The sequence below is a fragment of the Miniopterus natalensis genome, chromosome 8 (genome assembly GCF_054644295.1).
Source record: "Miniopterus natalensis isolate mMinNat1 chromosome 8, mMinNat1.hap1, whole genome shotgun sequence".
Lineage (NCBI taxonomy): Eukaryota > Metazoa > Chordata > Mammalia > Chiroptera > Miniopteridae > Miniopterus > Miniopterus natalensis.
Window position 1 is genome coordinate 22,353,431 of NC_142088.1, and position 19,228 is coordinate 22,372,658.

The 19,228-nt window shown below is 43.2% G+C and overlaps 1 protein-coding gene across 1 annotated transcript in view; it reads right to left on the bottom strand.

The window, feature by feature from the left end:
- Positions 1-19,228, bottom strand: part of KIAA2012 (KIAA2012 ortholog) — a 93,230-nt gene that overhangs the window by 18,553 nt on the left and 55,449 nt on the right. The window contains exons 10-11 of the mRNA XM_087819664.1: positions 8,177-8,314; positions 2,554-2,635 (exon numbers count right to left, since the gene is read on the bottom strand). Coding sequence (XP_087675790.1) covers positions 2,554-2,635; positions 8,177-8,314 — 220 coding nt within the window. The remainder of the gene's footprint in view (positions 1-2,553; positions 2,636-8,176; positions 8,315-19,228) is intronic.

Consider the following 19,228-nt stretch of genomic DNA (forward strand, 5'->3'; position numbering starts at 1 on the left):
GAGAGAATAAAACCAGAGAAACTGGCACATAACCTGTCACAGAATGTAGAGGCTGGCGAGGCTGCTTCCTTCAGGCTGAGCTTCCTGCCCATACCTGGACTTATGCAAAAAATGGCCTACACAGGGATTCAGTCAGTCCTCCAAGAGCAAGCCCCACCCCACTGAGGCCGATTTGGAAAGTAAAGAAATCATTATGCTATCAACTTAGAGCAAGTCCCTCCTGACAAAGTGCAATTTATGACTACTAAAATAAAAGTCTTAAACAGACTAACAGCTAATCTTTAGTGAGCACTTACTTGGCACCAGGCATTCTTATAAGCACATTTCACGTATTAACTCCTTTATGTCACAACTACCCCATGAGATAAGTACTGTTAGTGTCTCCATTTTACAGATGGTGAAAGAAAAAATGCCCAGAGAAGTTCAGTAACTTACTCAAGTCCACACAGTAAGTGGTGGAGTCAAGGTTTAAACTCAGGGAATCAGACTTGAGAGTCAGCGCTCTCAATCACTGTAATACTGCCTAAACGGTGACCTCCAATCCTTCCACACCCATTCTTTTTAAAAGATTTAAAATCCTTTTTAACAATTAAAAAAAAAAATTTTATTGCTTTCAGAGAGAGGAAGGGAGAGGGAGAGAGAGATAGAAACATCAATGATGAGAGAGTCGTCATTGATTGGCTGCCTCCTGCACACCCCCGACTGGGTATCAAGCCTGCAACCCGGGCATGTGCCCTGACTGGGAATTGAAACATGATCTCTTGGATCCTAGGTTCCTAGATTGATGCTCAACCACTGAGCCACACCCGGCCAGGCTAAAATTCTTTTTAAACATTAGCATTTATCATTCAGGACAGACAAATGCCTTCTTTAATTTTCTGCAGTGATTTTTCACTGCATGAAGGACTGTGTGAATAACCTTTATGGAACTCAGTCTCAGCCTGTCCCGCTGTCATGAGACAGGCAATCTGTTTGACTGACTTGGTCATTGCTTAGATTTGGCTGTGTTCTGTGCTGTTTAAACCTCTATTGCACTTGGCTGGAACCTGGGAGCCTTGTCAGTATTCACATTCTGCACATGCGATTTATGATACAGAAGATCGGAGGACTGGAACGCGTTTCCCTGTCACTCAGTTTTGAAAATGGGGGTGACAGGATACTTATGTTAGCAGAAACCTTGCTTAAAAGCTTGGCCAAACCCAGGGATTGGGCTGCCATAATATTTTATTGTCTGATACCCAAAAGCAGTGGAATCTTTTTAAATGAATATGAAAATTATTTTCGTCTAAAATGTCAAGTGAAAGTAATAGTAAAAGATGAAAACAGAAAAAGATCACATTTAGGGTGAAACCAAGTCCATGACTTTGCACATTTATCTCCAGTGAGCTCGTATGGTCTCTGTCACCCATGGAGTCCAGGATGCTATAGGGAGCCGTGGTCTCATTTCAGATTGGTAATCATTGTGATATCCAACTTGAGATGAATATTCACTAAAGGACTATTGTACAGGAATTGCTTCATTTATTCCTCAGGCAGCCTTATGAAGGGAGTACTGTTTTTAGCTTCAGTGGAGGGCACTGAGGCACAGAGAGGTTAAGGTGGAGGTAGTCCAACTCCAGAGCCCATGTTCTCCACTCAGCTGCTCAGATTGTTGCTGTTAGCCTGCAGAGCATCTCATGTGAATTAGAGAAAGGCACCCCAGTAGAAGAGCCAGGTGGGAAAAGGAGCCCCTTGCACCCAGGGCTGGGTGCCTGGTTTAGGAGGGAGAGCAGGATTTTAGCTTGTACTTGCTCCCTCTGCTGGACACCTTTGTATAGCAAATGATAAGCCCCGTCCTGGCTGGTCACCCTGCATCCACTCCGTGAGACCTCAAGAGTCACACATTTCCACTCCTGCACGAAGCAGCAAGGAGAAAGGACAGCTCTGCTACCTGAGCCTAGCCAACTGCAGCATCACACAGCAGCACACCCAGATACCCCAGGGAAGAGCTTAGCGTCTCGTTCAGAGTTGGGGAATATGAATTATGCCAAAAAGCCCAGTTCTGGGCCCAATATTTCCTAGAATCATCATCATTATCAAATGGAGCATCATTTTTGGAGGAAGCCACACGAGCAGCTCTGGCTACCTCGAGCTGTGGGTGGGGTCTCTAAAGATGCTGTTCCCCATCTGTTGGAATATTATCCCTCTAGGCAGGGAACCTCAGCTCCCTCACCTGCATATCCAAGCCCCTGTAAAAGCAGGAAAAACAAAGATGGAAGTGCCTGTGAGGTATTTTTGTAATGACCCCAAAGTCTCCACTCTCTTCCATCCATCTGCAGCCACTGGCAGGAAAGACATCATTCAGTAAGCGCAAGGCCATCAAAGCATGTACTCATCAGTTGGCTAGTGATGTGCTAGGAACACATCAGAGTCAGAACTCAGCACTGTGGTCTGTATTCTGACTCCATCCCATGACCTGAGAGAAAATGGAAGGGTCATTCCCCATGAACATCTTTGAGCAGAGCAAACTTCACCCAACAATTATCACAAGAAGATTATAAAACCCAAGCCAGCTGTCTCTACCTTGGGTGTCTTGATGATTTTCTCTGAGGGGTCCTCCTGATTCTTCATGATAGTCCAGTTCATCTCCACTTTCCTGTTCAGTTAACACACAACAAAAGTACATCAGACAAAATAAGTGCAAATACTCTTGTGGTCCATGCCTTTTGGTAAAAAGGAATCCAATTTTATTAGTTGTTTCTTCTCTTTCTTTGTCATCTTATTTTAACTTAAGTGTCCAAGAAATCTGCTACCGTTGTGAACAGCTGAAAAGCAAGGCGGCTTAGCCACAGCATTGAGCACTTTTAGGTTCTTAGTTGTCCTCTTGTAGGAGGTTCATCTCGTGTATCTGTGCAGGGTCCAATGCCTGGCATTTATAAGTGTTAACTGCAGTGGAGGTGGGGCGAGGGGGTTGGGAGGTCCCAGGGAGAAGAATGTCACAGGCTAAGACCAACTGGTGGAAGGAAGCAGGGTACCTCCAAGGACTTGAGGGAGGACCAGTGTGATGAGAGCAGAGTCTGAGAGAAGTGGGAAGGGTGGGGAGGAGTCAGATCTCCTAGGTCTTGAGAGTAGGGTAAGGACTTCGGTCTTTATCTTGGGAACCAATGGAAGGCACTGAAGGTTTAAAGTAGGGGAGCAAAAGGGTGAGATTGGCCTTTTGTGGAGTTTCTAAGATTATCACAGGTTGGGTTTCTTATAACATTTAATCCCCTCTTCTTTCTTTCTCTGTCACACAAGCTGCTTGCAATCCCACTGTCCAGAAATCTCCATAACAGTGGTTCTCAATCCTGGCCGTATATTAGAATTCTTCATGGAGTTTTAAAAAATATAATTCCCAGGGTCTAACTCCAAACATTAAAATCAGACTTTCTGGAGCTCAGGCATTTTTAAGGCTTCTTGGATGATTCCAATATGTAGCTAGAATTGAGAATCACGAATCTTCTCTAAAGTGCTGGAATAGCAGCTCTTTAGTAGCCAAAGAAATGTGCCAGGTAGAGTCCGAGACCCCAAGTAAAGCCCTGTGTGTCTGATGAAGCCAGCTCTTGGCCTTTGTCCCCTGGATCTCTAATTAGTCCACAGCTTCTTTTCAGCTATAGAGAAGGAATCTGATGTGGAGGGCCCTGGAAGTCCCTTTAGTGACAATCAGTTTTTCAGTTTATTATCAAATACCCAAACTGCTTTGGGAAGAGATGATTAATTACCTGCTAATTTGTTTGACATTTTCTTCTCACTGGAGGGCGTTTTACCCTGCATGTTTCTTACTTGTTAACTTAGTATTTGTAGCTGACGAGATATTCTGACATAAAAAAGCTAGAGCAGTTAAGTAATTTTCTTTTGTACTTCTCATTGTGGAGACAAAGCAGATTTGCCCTAAGGCAATAAAAAATTAATCCCTGAATAAATGGAGAGGTTTTAAGAAAATTATTGCAAGAAAAACCTGCCTTAGTCATAGTAAACTGCTGAGTTAGAAGACTAGAAAGAAGATACATTTAAAAAGTTCCTGTTTATAAATCCTCTTAATCTAACAGGAAATTGGGTTAAAAGGAAGAAATAAGCATCCCCCTTTAGAAGAATTTTGAAGCCAAGAAGGATAAACCTTGAATCTTAACATGCAGCTGTGAGCCTTCAGGGGCAAGAAATATTCTCCTCATTTCACAGATGGGAAGATGGAGGAAGAGAGAATCAGGGGTTTGGAAAGAATGTTTTGGTGAGACCCTGTTAGAAAAAGAATTAGCCTTGATTTAGAATTTTGTCTGTTGCTTAGACGAGTGTCCAAAAAGCTATCATTTTTACATATACAAACATACATGTGAAATGACTTATATATAAGGTCATTCATTTCAAGAGATTGTAAACAACCTAAATGTCTCATTGATTGGGGACTTGTCAAATAAATTATAAGAATTCACACAATGGAATACTATGCAACTGTTAAAAAGCATCTTTTTACGAATTAACATGGAGGAAACTCCAAGATATATTAAGTAAACTAAGTAAGACTGTGAACAATGTGTGCAATATGTTAAAATGTGTTCAAAATATCTACCTCTCTGTGTATTTATCTGTTTGTATTGGCTTATATATGCATACTACAACTCAGGAACTAGCAACAGTAGTGTCCCAGGGTAAGGGAACTGAGCAGTTGGGAGACATATCATTTTATACTTAAAATTTTAAAACCTTCTGGGTGTATTTTGGATTCTGAATTTGAATTGAAAACTAAAACCAAACAAAATGCTATCTGTCACTTTTAATATGAGTTACAAATGCAATGGCTAAAAGGAGTGATTGACTATTTGGTGAGTGAAACAAACTAAAGGACTGAAAATTCAAATCCCAGCTCTATTTTTCTGGCCAAATCATTTGCTCTTCATCTGCTCATTCAGCTTATGAACATTTATTGAGTGTCTGTTGTGTGCCAGGCACTGTGCTAGGCATTGGGGGAACCAAACTGAAAGACCTATTTGTTAGAAGCTCACTGACTTGCAGAAAAACAACAGGAAATCTCAACCGTTGCAAGGCAGTGTGATAAATGTTGTGAGAGATTATGATAGTTTTCTGCGGGACCTCAAGAGGTGAAGCTAAATTAGGCCAGGGAAGGTTTGTTTAGCAGTGGATCTGGTGCTACGTCTTGCAGGGAAGGGGAGGTAGGGCACTTCCCAGAGGAGGAAGCAGCGTGCGGGTTAGGGGGTAGTTTGGTGTGTCTGCAGCGCATGGACAGTGTGAATCAGACATAGGCCAGATCTTGCATGATGCAGTTTGGAGTTTTAAAAAAAATTGCATTTGTTATATTTTTCTATTTATAAAAGAAATACATCTCTGATGCTGGGATTTAACCTGAAGGCTAATGGGGACATGGTAAGAAATCTCAAGCAGACCAGGGATATGACTAAGCTGAATTAGAAAAAGCACTGGCAGCAGTTTGTTATTGTAGGGCTGGGGAGGGTGGGTGGTGGGTGAAGATAGAAACAAACATTTTGTTAACACAAACTGCAGCACTGAAACCAGAGAGACAGTTGGGGTGGGGATCCGGGAGCCTGCCTGCCTGCGCTGAAGCCCTGACTCTCACCTACCCTCCTGCCTTACAGATAATTCGAGTTACGTAACCTCTGAGCCTTAGTTTCTTCAACTGGCAGCGGTGGGCCAGGTGACCTTAAATTCTCATCTGTCCTTGGAGAACCTCACACCTGCCCTCTCCCCTCATGCACAACGCCCCATCTGAGCATGTACTTCTAGGCCCACAGCGGGCTTTCAGAAGGAACTGTGGGAAGGATGGAGGAGTATGGGGTGCAGGAGTCAGGCATGGGGCTCCAGTTGGCTGTCAGCCGGCTGTATGACCTATTGTTGAACTCAGCCTTTTCATCTGTGAAATGGGAGTGATAATAAATATTGTACAGAATTCTTAAAAGGGCTTAATTAGGAAAATACATTAGGAAATTCTGTGTAACACCATGTAACACTTGCATCCAAAAGACTAATTTCAATACCTTCTTAATGATGGAAGAGAATCAGTATCTCATTTGAGAGTTTCAACTTCAAGATAATACAACTTTTCATGTGTATTAAAAAGATCTCATACTTTTTCTTTAAAAAAGAAAAATGATTTATGAAAAATTATAAGGTATTTTGTGTGATTAATATTAAAATATATTAAATCTCCACTCCTCTCCCAGGTTCTGAAGCCAGAACAAAGATGTACAATTAAATTCTTCACAGGAACAGTATAGGGAGACCTCATCGACATAAGGTATTGTAGGTTTTGTGGCTTTGAATCCTAGCTCCTTCCACTGCCAGCCTTGTCACCAGTCATCATCTCATCTCAGCAATCCTCAGTTTCCTCACCTGTACAGTGGTGTTCTGTACACTTACCAAGAAGGGGGTGGGAAAAATTAAATATGGTTGAGTATGTAAGAGGCCTGGCTCTTAGCAGGGATCAGTCAGCCTATTACGGGCTGAACTGTGTTCCTCCAAAATTCATATGTTAAAGTCTACCCTCAGTACCTCAGAATGTCACTGCATTTGGAGATAGGGTTATTAAAGAGGTAAAATGAGATCATCAGAGTGGGCTCTAATTCACTATGACTGGTGTCCTTATAAGAAGAGATTAAGACACAGACACACATGAAGGGAAGATCATGTGAAGACTCAATGGGAGGAAGGCCATTTACAAGCCAATGAGAAAGGCCTCAGAAGAAATCAAACCTGCTGAAACCTTTATCTTGGACTTCTAACCTCCAGAATTGTGAGAAAATAAATTTCTGTTGTTTAAGCCACTTAGTCTATAGTACTTTGTTATAGTTGCCCCACCAAACTATTATTATAAGTAATAAATCAAGGAAATTATTTTGAATGCTTGTAGCAAATATCTTTCTTTGCCAAGAATCATTCTCTTACTCAGATTTTAAGATTCAATTTTCCCCTAGTCCCTGTGGCTTCAGGCTGGGCCAGTCAGTGTGTTCCATTCCCCGGCCACGTTGATTCATTTGGGCATGAGCATGTGACCCAAGTTGGGCCAATGAGATTCTGTTCTGGAATGATCTAGAAAAGAGAAGCCGGTGGTCATCTTGCCACCATGGGGAAAGAGCCTATCTAAGAGGAAGCAGGGGAAAGCAGAGCCCAGCCATGCAGAGAAAAGACTGGGGCCAACTACATGGCTCTTAATCAAAGCCCAACCTTGCAGAGCTGAGACTGGGGTCACCCAGAGATGTCACATGAGAACTCTGGATTAGCTGAGGTTAGGAGGGTGACCCTCATGGTCTCCAAAGTCTCTGCCAGCACTGGCTAAAAGCCACAAGCATTTGGTTTCTTCTCTGTTTCTGTCTTTCCTTGTTGCTTCTATCAAAGAGCTGGGATTTTGTCTTCAATGGTAGCATGAAGGACCTGAGATCCTTCCATGCCAAGACTTGTTTTGTTCCTGATCACTTTCCTTTACTCCATGGTCATTTATTTCCAGTTCATTCAGCTCTGAGGTGTGCAAAGAATGGGTGGGAAGAGGACCCTAAGCCAGAGGGCTGTGGGATGAAAAGAGGGATCAATTTATGGGGTGTTTATTGACCAACTCCCATGTGCCAGGTGTTGTGTTAGTTGGGGCAGGAAGGGTATTGCAAGGATGGACAAATGACGTCCCTACAACAGGAACTCTCAGTACTCTTAACTAGATGTGAAGCTGAGCTTGGGAGAATAGAAAACAGGATTAGACATCCAGAAGAAGATCTGCAGTTGACTTCTAAATAGTTAACTCAAGAATCAGTCTTGCTACAGTAGGACTATCAGCTCTACCAAGTTACAATGGTAAAACGGTAACAATTATTTGAGCTGATACTGTCAAGATAAAATGAATTATATTTACCTGTTTTATGAGGTGGCTCAAGTTCAAGGTTATCCTTTCTCCTCTCTGTTCCCTGTCCCTACCATCCAAACCAGCTACCCAACTGATTTGTCCCCAACAGCTGGCTGTGATTACTGTCCTAATTTGTTCTTTCTTCATCTGCTACAAACTGCCTATTTTCTGTCCCTTCTGATAAAGCAGGAACTCTGAGGGACTTCTGAAGCTGTTTTTGTAGCATGCAGAAGTATATTAACTGGGATGCCTGTGTATGTGCCTATAAAACCCCTCGTCTTCTCAGTGTGAGATCACCTTCAGGAACAGCGTCATGTCGATGTGCAGCTTGCGCGTGTAAAATTCTTTTCTGTTTGAACATATCAGCCCTTTATTTATACAACTTTGAGGCTCTTCTGTCTTCTGAGCTGCTGCCTCCAAGGACTGCTGGGCTGCCTGTGAAGAGAAGCAGAAAGCCCACCTTTCATTGGAATGATATACAGTGCGACCAGAGCTTGTCCAAATCCCCAAATATTTATAGAAAGTGATTTTTCATCGTTGGAACACTAATAGTAACACCTATTTTTACCATGGAAGACACAGGGGACCATATGTACACAGAATAATCCGAGACTGGTTATTAATTCATACCTGGAGCTGGTGTAATGGGAAAGTGAGAAAGGCACCTCACCACTCAGGGTTGTAATCACTTTGTTTAATCCTCACAACAACCCTATGAGGCAGGTACTCTTATTCCCATTTCACAGATGAGGAACCGGAGGCTCTAGGAGGTTAAGTAACTTGCCCAAAACCACACAGTGGGTAAATGACAGAGCTGAAATCACCATCTTTCCAAGACTCCTTTTTTAATGAGATCGTTTTGATTCTTCTATAGCATGAATCATTAGGAAATCTGCCTTGCAGCAAATAAAGTTATAGCAAGGTTCCAGTTTATTTCCAAACTTCACCTGTTTGCTGTGTTAGGGAGAGTGATTTGAACACATCGAGCAGAGAGGGAAGGAAGAATGAACTAATAGAGGAGTCTGGGAGGCCCCGGGGGCTCTGCAGTCTTTGGGGCTACGCCTTCTCCTGTCGCCACAACATGCAAATGGTGTCATGTTTCAGTGCACTACAAAGCTGGATCTGAAGTTGCTCCCCAGCCCAAGCCCCCTATGGCAACATGGGTGATCGTTCCAAGATGCAAACCGGTATCAGTCCTCTGCTCAAAACCTTCAAAGGCCCTTGCCCTCAGGATGCAGGCCAACCAGCTTAAAAGGTTTCCAAGACCCTTCCTGCCTGGCCCTGGACTTTCTCTCCTGCCTCATTTAGTCATTCAACAAATATTTATTGAGGGCCTTTTCTAGGCCCGGCAGAGCAGATACTGCGGTGGAAGAAGCAGACAGAAGTCTCCACCCTCATGAAATTGCACATACATTCTGCTGAGAGGGAGGAGATAGTAAGCAAGTGGAACATGAGTTATGTCTGGAGGTGATTTGTGATATAGAGGAAAATAAAGCGGAGAGGGGAGTGGGGAGAATCTGGGAATGGCGGTGGAGGCTGCAATTTTAAGAGGGGATGCCAGGGAAGGCCCCATGAGAAAGAGAAAGCAACGTTTGAGCTCTGCGGACAGTGAAGGAAGGCTCTGCGGGGCTCTCCCAGGGACGGGCTTCCCTCGCCGAGGGAGCAGCAAGTTCAAAGGGCTGCTATCAACACTGACCTTGCGGTTCCCCGACGAGGCCACCAGACACACGCCTCCTTCTCCTGGGAACACGCTCCTCCCTTCTGATTCCTCCCCATCCTTCAGTCTGGCTATCGGTCCTGCCCATGGCATCCCAGGGCATTGAGCATCCCCGCATTGTCCACAGTGATGCTCATGCTGTGTAGCTACCCAGCCTCCCCAGTAGACTGTAAGCTCCACGAGGGCAGGAACCAGGCCGTTCTGTCCCCCTGTGACAGTGGCGCCTGGCACAGGGTCCGGGAATGCATACTCATCTGAATCATATTTGCTGAACAAAAGAATCACGATTGTACTGGGGACAAGCTACCTGCCATGGCCCAGCTCAGTTCAAATGCAGAGGGCCAGGGAAGACACCGTTACAGGAGGCATGTGCTGACCTGTCCCCTGTGTAGCTCCGGCTCCGCATTCCCAAAGAGGAAAGTTATTTTTCAGGGCTGATTTGCTGGGGTCGCACACATTAGTGCTCCATGAGATCACCCTGGGTGTGGACTTGATCATTTCCATATTTTCTAGGAGACTAACTCTCGGATGTCTGTTTCTCTGGGCTGTCATAAACGCTCCCTCCCCTAACATTTATATTACTTTTAAGTATTAATGATGAATTAACAGTTGGTGGGTCCCCACAAGCAGCCATCATTCCAATGAACATCCACACCCCATTCCTTTGTTTTGAAATGTAGTTAGAGATGAAGAGTTTCTGGACAAACACATATCCAATTTTTTTTTGTTTTTTGGTCATCTCAGCCACATATCGGATTAGCTTCTTGGGGTAAGACAGCCCCTCCCTGTTTCTAGATCAAATGAAAGCATTTTGTCCCCAGCTAGAATTAGACAAAGCATTTCAAGCTTTCTAGCTTCATGAATCACTGGGTGGAATAATAGAAATCTGACAACATTGATTTAAGGGAAATTTCTCCATTATCTCCAAGAGACAATTCTGTGTTGGGCTAGAAGACAAAAGGCATCGCCAAGACCAGTTCCAACGGCTGGAATTACTTTAACTCCTTATGTGGGATTCAGATTGAAGAGTGGGGAGTTGGGAGGCTTTGAGAAAGTCCCTCCAAAGCACTTGACCTATAAATCTTTTGATAAAACAATTCTCTTGACTATATGGCTCATCTCTCTACTGTCTAGGGGCCATCAATTCTAGCTTAATGAAATGTTTTCAGTGAAGTCTCTGTAGTCACTGGAATGTGAAATACTGTTTGCTTATCATGTTCAAGACTCCTAACAAATAAATGATAGTGAAAGGGGGTTTGGGAGATGGGAGGAAAGAAAAGATGGAATATATAAAGAGGATTCTAAGAGGTAGTGAGAAAAGAGAAAAAGTCAGAAAGTTGAAACCAGGAAAGAAAGCCAGGTGTTGGCGATGGCTTTTCATTTATTCTTTAAACTGATATTTATTGGGTGATACTGACTGATGTGTCAGACAAACAAACACATAAATGAGTAGGATGATTTCAGGTAGTGGTAAGTCTATGAAAACAATGAAATGGTGATAGGATGGAGGTTGATGGGGAGGGGGTGGGACTTGCCTTTGGGTGATCAGGGAAGACCTCTCTGAGGGGGTGGCATTTGAGCAGAGAACTTGGGGACAATAAGGAGCCAGTCCTGGAAGGATCTATCTTTAGCAGTCAGTGTATCTGATTATTCAGAGGTAAAACCATGCAGGGATTCTTTGAAAAAGAAAGTAGAATTCCTGAATGCCTGTTCTGCCCCAGCCTCCTGGGCTCCATCTCTGACCATGTGAGGCACCCCTCTGTTTTCTGAGCCATCATAATGGACACTTGCAGCTCTTGGGCTATTTTGGGAGCAAAGACTGCAGAATAAGTAGTGAACAGGAGTCCAGGTCTCTGAAGGTGAAGAAGGGAGAAAACACAAGGTTAGATAGAAGGGAATGAAGATGAGGGAAGCAGAAGGAATCAGAGGTGCCTGAAGCTTTTTTGTTTTTGTTTTTAATGTGTATGCTTTAGTGGGAACGATCACAAAACCGATGGAAGGGTGAAATGTTTAGCAGAAAATAAAAACCCATTCATTCACCTATATTGTACTGTAAATACTTTAATATTTTTATGTTCTGCTAAAGACACTTGGAAGTCTTTCTCTTCAGTAAATGAAACAATAAAGATTAATGAGCTAATTTGGTAAAGCTGATTTGAATTGCACAGAAGGTGTTGCGTAAGTTCTTGGCATTTAAAACCTTATCTGACATTTAAGGGGAGATGACTGCTAATGAATTCAAGAGCTAATCTTATACTCTGACAGACTGAGCCATGGAAAATCCAGGATTATTATCTTGCTGTAAACCTAATGTAATTCAGTTAAAAGCCAGAACAAGAGAGAGCTATCAGCTGTATACAAATATCCATATGCACATATATACATACATATATATATGTGTGCGCATATATATATATACACACACACACACACACACACATATATATATATATATATATATATATATATATATATATATATAAAGTAGCCGAACTTACTGAGGACATCGTCAAATTAAAGAAATATCATTTCCTTTCTTACTCTTGGATTATAATATCCAAGCTACAAACTCAAGGAGAAATGCTTCTCCCCAACAATTGTTCCTCCTCCTTCAACTTGTGTATTTTGAAGGGTCACCACTATGGGTTGTCTCTACAGTCACTGGGGTATCTTACTACAAGGAAAGGAGATTCTAAACCCAACCAGCTAGATCTCCACCCATGGGTCCCACAGAGCCACCAAAGATATGGATCTGTCCTACAGGCGTCTCTCAGGCCCTCCCTTTACCCCTCTCACTCCTTTCTAATTGGGGTTCCCCATCTCTGTAGCTGCGGCTTAATGGCTCCAAGAAGAGCTATTGTCCCTCATTAACAAGGCTGCAACACTCTCGCTGTCTAACTGCCGCCCACGCAGCTCACAACTTCATTCTGCCTGAGAGCAAGCCTCCAAGAGTCTCTGGGAACCTGTGGGCAAGCCGAGCTGGAGGAAGAAAACAGGAGGAGGGAGGGCCTTTGTGGCCAAGATCTGAAATGTGCTGGGGCACACACCCCACCATTATCTTAATGCATGGAGAGCAGGGGCGGGAGGCCTTTGCTGAAAGCCTTATGTGGTCTATCAAGTTGTCACATCAAACCTCTGTGCTCACAGGGCATTTGTCCCCCTCCTGTGAGCAAACAAAAGGAAAGAGACAGTCTCTTCTTTGGACCACTAGGCCCCCTACTTGGCTGAGAGTCTGTCCCTCCACTTCCCTGGGTGGATGGGGGTTCTGAATCCCAGTGGGGATGGATAGATCTGAGAGATTTAGTTGTTGGGTGTTGGGGGCGGGGGAGGCCTGGGATCCTGAGTTTCCTCCAGGCCACGTCCCTTGTTGGGTGGTGGGGACCAAATCCTGGAAAGGGCCACTCCTGCCAGGAGCTATGGGCTGAAGGGCCTGGCAAGCTTCCCTGTGCTTGCCCTTCTCAGGCTGTTATTTCTTGCCCATGACAGCCTGTGGGACTATAAATGGGCAGTAGGAATGGGGACACAGGTGGGGCTGAGCAGGGCATGTAACTCTGCTGGGCTCCCTATGACTGGGCTGCCTGGAGGGATCTGAGTGGACCAGGGGTTTCTTATATTCTATCAGCTTGTGCAAGGCCGGCTACCATCCCCAGGCCCCACTCTGAGACCTTGTCTCTGTCTAGGTTTCCCTGGCCTGGAGGAGCAGGAAACCTCTAGTCTTCAGGAGGCCAGATGGAACAGCAGGCTCTCAATTCAAGAACCTGGCCTGTATGCACGGCCTGTTTTCTGAGGAGCGAAAGGGACCCCAAGCCACAGCGTGGTTCCACTCAGCACAAGTCTGCCCAGTAGTTCCTGTGCCAGTTACCTGGATTCATCATGCTCCTCTTAGCCACCTGCCATCCTGGCCTACTTTTCATCTCCGAAAGGCAATGGGTACTGGTGAAATAGCCTGAGTGGACAGCTTTAGGAGGGCCCCACAAGGAGGCCTCGTGGAGGTACAGTTTGCTTGGAAGCCAGAGAAGAGCTTTTTTGTCTCTCCCTGTCACGGATTTTGGTCTCCATCCACTTTTTGATGCCTCAAATCTATGGAAGGAGATTTTACACCCTCCTAAGTGTTTAGTAAATTAGCATAATAGCTAGCAAATATGAGACTAGGAAGAGAAACACTGTAATCTCCAACCTCAGCTTTCGTGAGGGACTCATTTGGTGATTTTGCCAAGTCATTCTGCTTTCCGCGCCTCGGTTTTCCTGCCTCACTGCTCTCCTCTGGGAGTTTTTGAGTAATGGAACCCAGGACACTTTAGTTGCAGGGCTTCTACTACCTGGAAATAAGTCTTATCTGTGAGTTCTAATATTGTTCTCGGTTTAATTAAGTGCTTTGTTGACACAACAGAATCATTGTTTGTCTGGTTTAGCAGGAGCTGGAGGAGAAAAATTTTAAGCCAAAATAGTGATCTCTTCTGCCCCAGGGGAGGTAGAAACGAGTTTTTTCTGTGAGGGGGCGTCTGGCTGTACTCAGGCTGGAACTTTGCCTGCGTTTGAGAGAAGACGCACCCTATTTTAGACAGGGAGATGGGAGGTGGTGGGTGCAGGGTGGGAAATCTGGGCAAGTCCCTAGTTCCTTCTAATCCCAAACTTTAACCCCAGATTGTGGGACTTCCTTGATATCTTGGCTCTGATGTGACTTTTCCAATCTGACAACCAAGAGATAGCGAATCTCAACTTGCAAACTGATTCCACTCTAAAATGGTTATTTAAAATCAGTTGATTTTCACTAGAAAAAGAAATGTTACCCATGGTATTTTGATTCCCACACTGGCCCATAAAAGCTTATCTAACCCATAATTTAGTTGGACCAAGTTGTTGAACTAGCCTTGGTAATGCTGGGACAGCAGAGGGCTGGAAGAGGAAGAAAGATGTCCTTTCCCTTTCTTTCCTGCCCCTTTCCCCTCCATTGGGCCCTGCTGTCCTCTGACCTCTAAGTTTTCCTCAGCAGCCACATGCTGTGGGGTTTGGGGCCCTGCTGGACATAAGGCTTCCAGCTCCCAAAATTCCCTGCCTCCCCTCCTCCCCCTGGCCTTCAGCTGTGCTCCCTTAGGTGCAGGGCGGAAAACGATTAAAAAAGAGTTTACAGTGAGATATGAGAAACCCAAAGGAATCTCTAATAGGCAGAACTGTAAGCAGTGAAATAAAATTCCAGGCAGCATGGAGGATACTGGGGGTTGGGGGCAGGGCTCGGGGAAACAGTTGGTGGACTGGCTCATAGTCCTGCCTTTCAAGCTTCTCTCTTTCTCTCTCTCTCTCTCTCTCCCCCTCCCTCCCTCTCTCTCTTTTAATCCTCACTTGAGGATATTTTTTCCATTGCTTTTTCAGATAGAGTGGAAGCAGAGGGGAGAGAGAAACATTGATGTGAAAGAGACACATCGATTGGTTGCCTCCTGTGGATTGAGCCTGCAACTGAGGTACTTGCCCTTGACCGGGCATCGAATCCGAGACCCTTGGCCCGAGGGCCAACCCTCTAACCACTGGCTCAAACTGGCCAGGGTTCAAGCTTCTCTTTTTCCATCTCTGAACCCTTAGATTGTATACTAGCTCCAAGTTCTGTTTTATAATGGCTTTCAAGGCAAAGGGTGGGGGGAATAGTATAATAGTTACTATTGTAACTTACTGGGATTGCTTAGTGACAAGCAGTGTGCTAATCCCTTTCCATATGTTGTTTCATCTAATCCTTGTCAGGACCCCATGAGGGAAATATTATTATCCTTTACAGATGAGGAAATTGAACCTGCCTGCAGCCACAGGGACAGTGTGGAAGAAGCTGGGATTTCAATGCAGCTTTATGAGGTTCCCAATCCAGTAGGCCTCTCTGTTAGCACAGGCCACGTGTTGAATGGGGCCCTGGCTGTCGTGACATCTGTTTCCTCATCTGCAAAAATGGGGATAACTGTATCTACTTCATAGGGATGTTGTAAAGGTTAAGGGAGATAATCCTAAACTTTCACATAGTTAACCTCAAAAACATTGACTGTTATTACCATTTAAAAAGACCCTCACACCCAGCTGGCGTGGCTCAGCGGATGAGCATGGACCTAGGATCCAGCTGACTGCTGTTCGAGTCCCCGTCAATGCGTATGCCTGGGTTGTGGGCTCCATCCTCACCCAGTAGGGGGCATGCAAGAGGCAGCCAATCAATGTCCCTCTCATCATTGATGTTTCTATCCCTCTCTCCCTCTCCCTTCCTCTCTCTGAAATCAATAAAGACATATTTAAAAAAGAAAAGAAAAGAAAAAGACCCTCTCAAGACAATGGGGAGGTAACTGTTGAAGCTTATGATAGGTACATGGACATTCATTACACTATTCTCTCTATTTTTGTGTGTGTTTGAAATTTTCCATAATAAAAATACAAAAGAAAAAGAAAAAAAAATTAACTAGGCACATATCATGTGTCTGGTTGGAACTAGCAGCCAACAAATCAATAAACACAGACTTACTGGAATAAATAATAGTCTAAGTAAAAATTCAACAAATAAAAGCCTTGATTTTATAATTAGAAACAAATCCCTCCCTGTAAATTATCCTTAAATTGTCAATGAAGCTTTTGGGCTGACAAAGTAATCCTGTGGTTGAACCAAAAGATGAAGTTTGCTTAGATCTTCAAAAAATCCTCTGCAAAATTTTACAACCAAAGCTATGTACAAAACCAGGGAGAGGGGAGGGGAGGGGAGAGAAGGAGCCTGGAACTCAGGGAAATGCTGTACCAGACCTTTAGAAACGAGAAACACAGGGTGGGAAACAAAGCATACTTCTCTAGATGGGGAAATGCAGAGAGTTAATTCTCCTAAGGTTCATTGCTAGGCCCAATCTTATCAGCCTCAAAAAGATCTCTAAGAAGGGTGCTTAATGACATCTTCAATCTACATACAACCTAAAGCTTTTCCTGAGAGTGAAATACCAAACTGTGGCAACCAACAGCAGGAAGTATCTGGAGATTGTGTGATTGTTAGAGAAATGGCAGCTGAACTTCCATATCATTATCACTGGAAATAAAACAAGCACCATCTCCAAATCCTATTTAGAAGATTAGGGACTTTTTTCTACCCGGGACATGGACCTTAAGGTCAACAAAAGATTTATCTACCCCACACCATAGCTACCACGTGCCAGGAACGGTGCTAAATGCTAAACACATGGGATACAAAGGTGAGTAGGCGGTTTAGAAGGAAAGTCTGCCTTTAAAGAGTAGTAGCTTGTTCTTTTAGGTAACAGTCAGAAAGTTCAACAGAAGGTAGGGTATAGGTTGGAAGGACACCGAAACAAAAGGCTATCTTTGTACTTTTGTACAAAAACTTAGTGTGTCTACAGGTGTGTGTGTGTTTTTTCTTTGTCCTGAAAGAGGAAGGCTGAAAGGCGATATGAACACCATCTGTGAAACCACCAAGGAAACAGATGGGGTAAACATAGGTTTATTCAACCTAAATCCCAGTGTGCTAGAATTACAGGCTACTCTTTGAAGTCCAAAAGAGGTAAATTTAGGACACATAAGATCAAATATGAATTTATACTGTTGTAAACTCTTGAAACCTGAGGTCAAGAGATAATCTGGGTCAAAATAGAACTGGCTTTGTGAAATGGGAAAAAGGGACATAAGTCCAGTTTAACAGGATTTTTAGGACACTGTCAAAGTTCTAATCCCTACAAAGCAACAAAACCAAACCCAAGATAAAGCATGTGAGAAAGGATGTTTGCTCTAACAGAGAGAAAACGGACAATGTGAAAACTGGTGAGAAGGTTTCTTATTTTAAACAAAGAGATGCAACAATTCCTGGGAAATCTAATTAGAGTTTGAGCTTGTTCTTTGATACTCTTTACTGACAACCCCTCTGCCCTGACAGTTCTATAAACCAGTGAGCTCAGGGCCCCTCTTGTCCTAGGATTACATGGATGACTCTGGATGGACAAGAGAGTTTTATATTTTGAAATACAAACTTTTCAGAAAAAGAGGCAAGTTCATTGTTCCCCAACGTCTAGGATCAGAGGGATAAAATGCTGAAAGGGACTGAGATCCTTAAAAGGAGAATTCTGATAGCCCTATCCAATACTCTAATAAAAACCTAATTAATGTTAAATAATTTTAGCTAACAGTAGTTAAAAAATAATGGTGCCATGGTGTTGGCCCTTGTTTAGCTCTCTGTATACTTGTCTACTGTGACCCCTAGACCAGACTTAAAACCAGGTATTGTCATGATCTATTTTTCCTTCTTACTGGCAGATTTTTGAAGAAAAACAAGCAAACAAAAACCAAAAAAACCAAAAAAACACCAGGAAGACAGAATAAAAAAAAAAAATCAACTCAACACATCCCTAATTTCAAATTAGCACGATTACCCTTTTTTTGAATGCATTATTGGAAATCTTTTCCTTATACTTTTAAAAACATATTGCAGCTGTCATAGTTGACATCATTTTGATTTCCACTTTTAAAATTAAATTGGTGCTTTTCAACTGGTGGTGATTTTGCCTTCTAGGAGACATGTGGCAAGGTCTGCAGACATTTTTTGATTGTCACAACTTGGGGTGGGTAGGGTGTGCTACTGGCATTGAGTGGGCAGAGGCTAGGGATGGTGCTCAATAACCTACAATGCACAGGAAAACCCACACAACAAAGAATATCTGCCCCCAAATGTCAGTGGTGTTGAGGTTAAGAAAACCTGTGTTATATCATTAGTATTAAATCACAACTTCTGCCCTAGCCGGTTTTGCTCAGTGGTTAGAATGCTGGCCTGCAAGCTGAAGGGCCCCAGGTTTGATTCTGGCCTAAGGGCACATACCTCAGTTGCAGGCTTGATCCCAGGCCCTGGTTGGGGTGTGTGTAGGAGGCAACCAATTGATGTGTCTCAGATCAATGTTTCTCTCTCTCCCTTCCACTCTCTCTGAAAGTCAGTGGAAAAAATATCCTCTGGTAAGGATTAAAAAAAACGATCACAATTTCTGGTCTGAACAAGCCTTACTTTTTAATGCCTGAATTAAACCTCTCACTAAGAGGGATCTATCAAAATTAACTTATCTCTCTGATGTTGGACTATTAGGTTGTTCCCAATTTTTCTCTATTATAGATAATGCTGCAATAGACATCTTCACTCACTTTTTTTCTGCTGAATTATTTCCTTAGGATAAATTCCCAGAAGTAAGAAACACTGAAGCAATGGGTATAAATATTTTTTCATGTTTCACAAGTCATACTGCCATTTTGCTTTACACATAGATTGAAACAAATTACTCCCCACCAGAAGTGTGCAAGTTTTACCAAAACCTTGGCAGTACTGGGTGTTACCTTTTAAAGCAGTGAGAGGAGACACAGATCTCAAATATAGAATCAGATCTCCAGTTTGCCTCAATTTGCATTTAAATTGCTACTCAGGAGGAATATTTTTCCATACTTTCTTTCTATCACTATTATTATTTTTAAAATCTGAATCATTTGCCTTTTGCTTATTTCTCTAACTGGTTCTCAATGTTTTTCTTTTAAAATTGAATGTGATCTTAGTGAGTGTAGATAATAATGCTGTTATAGTTAATGCAATTATTTTTGAACTTTAAAAAAAGTTTTACTTTCATCCCAGCAGCATAGATATG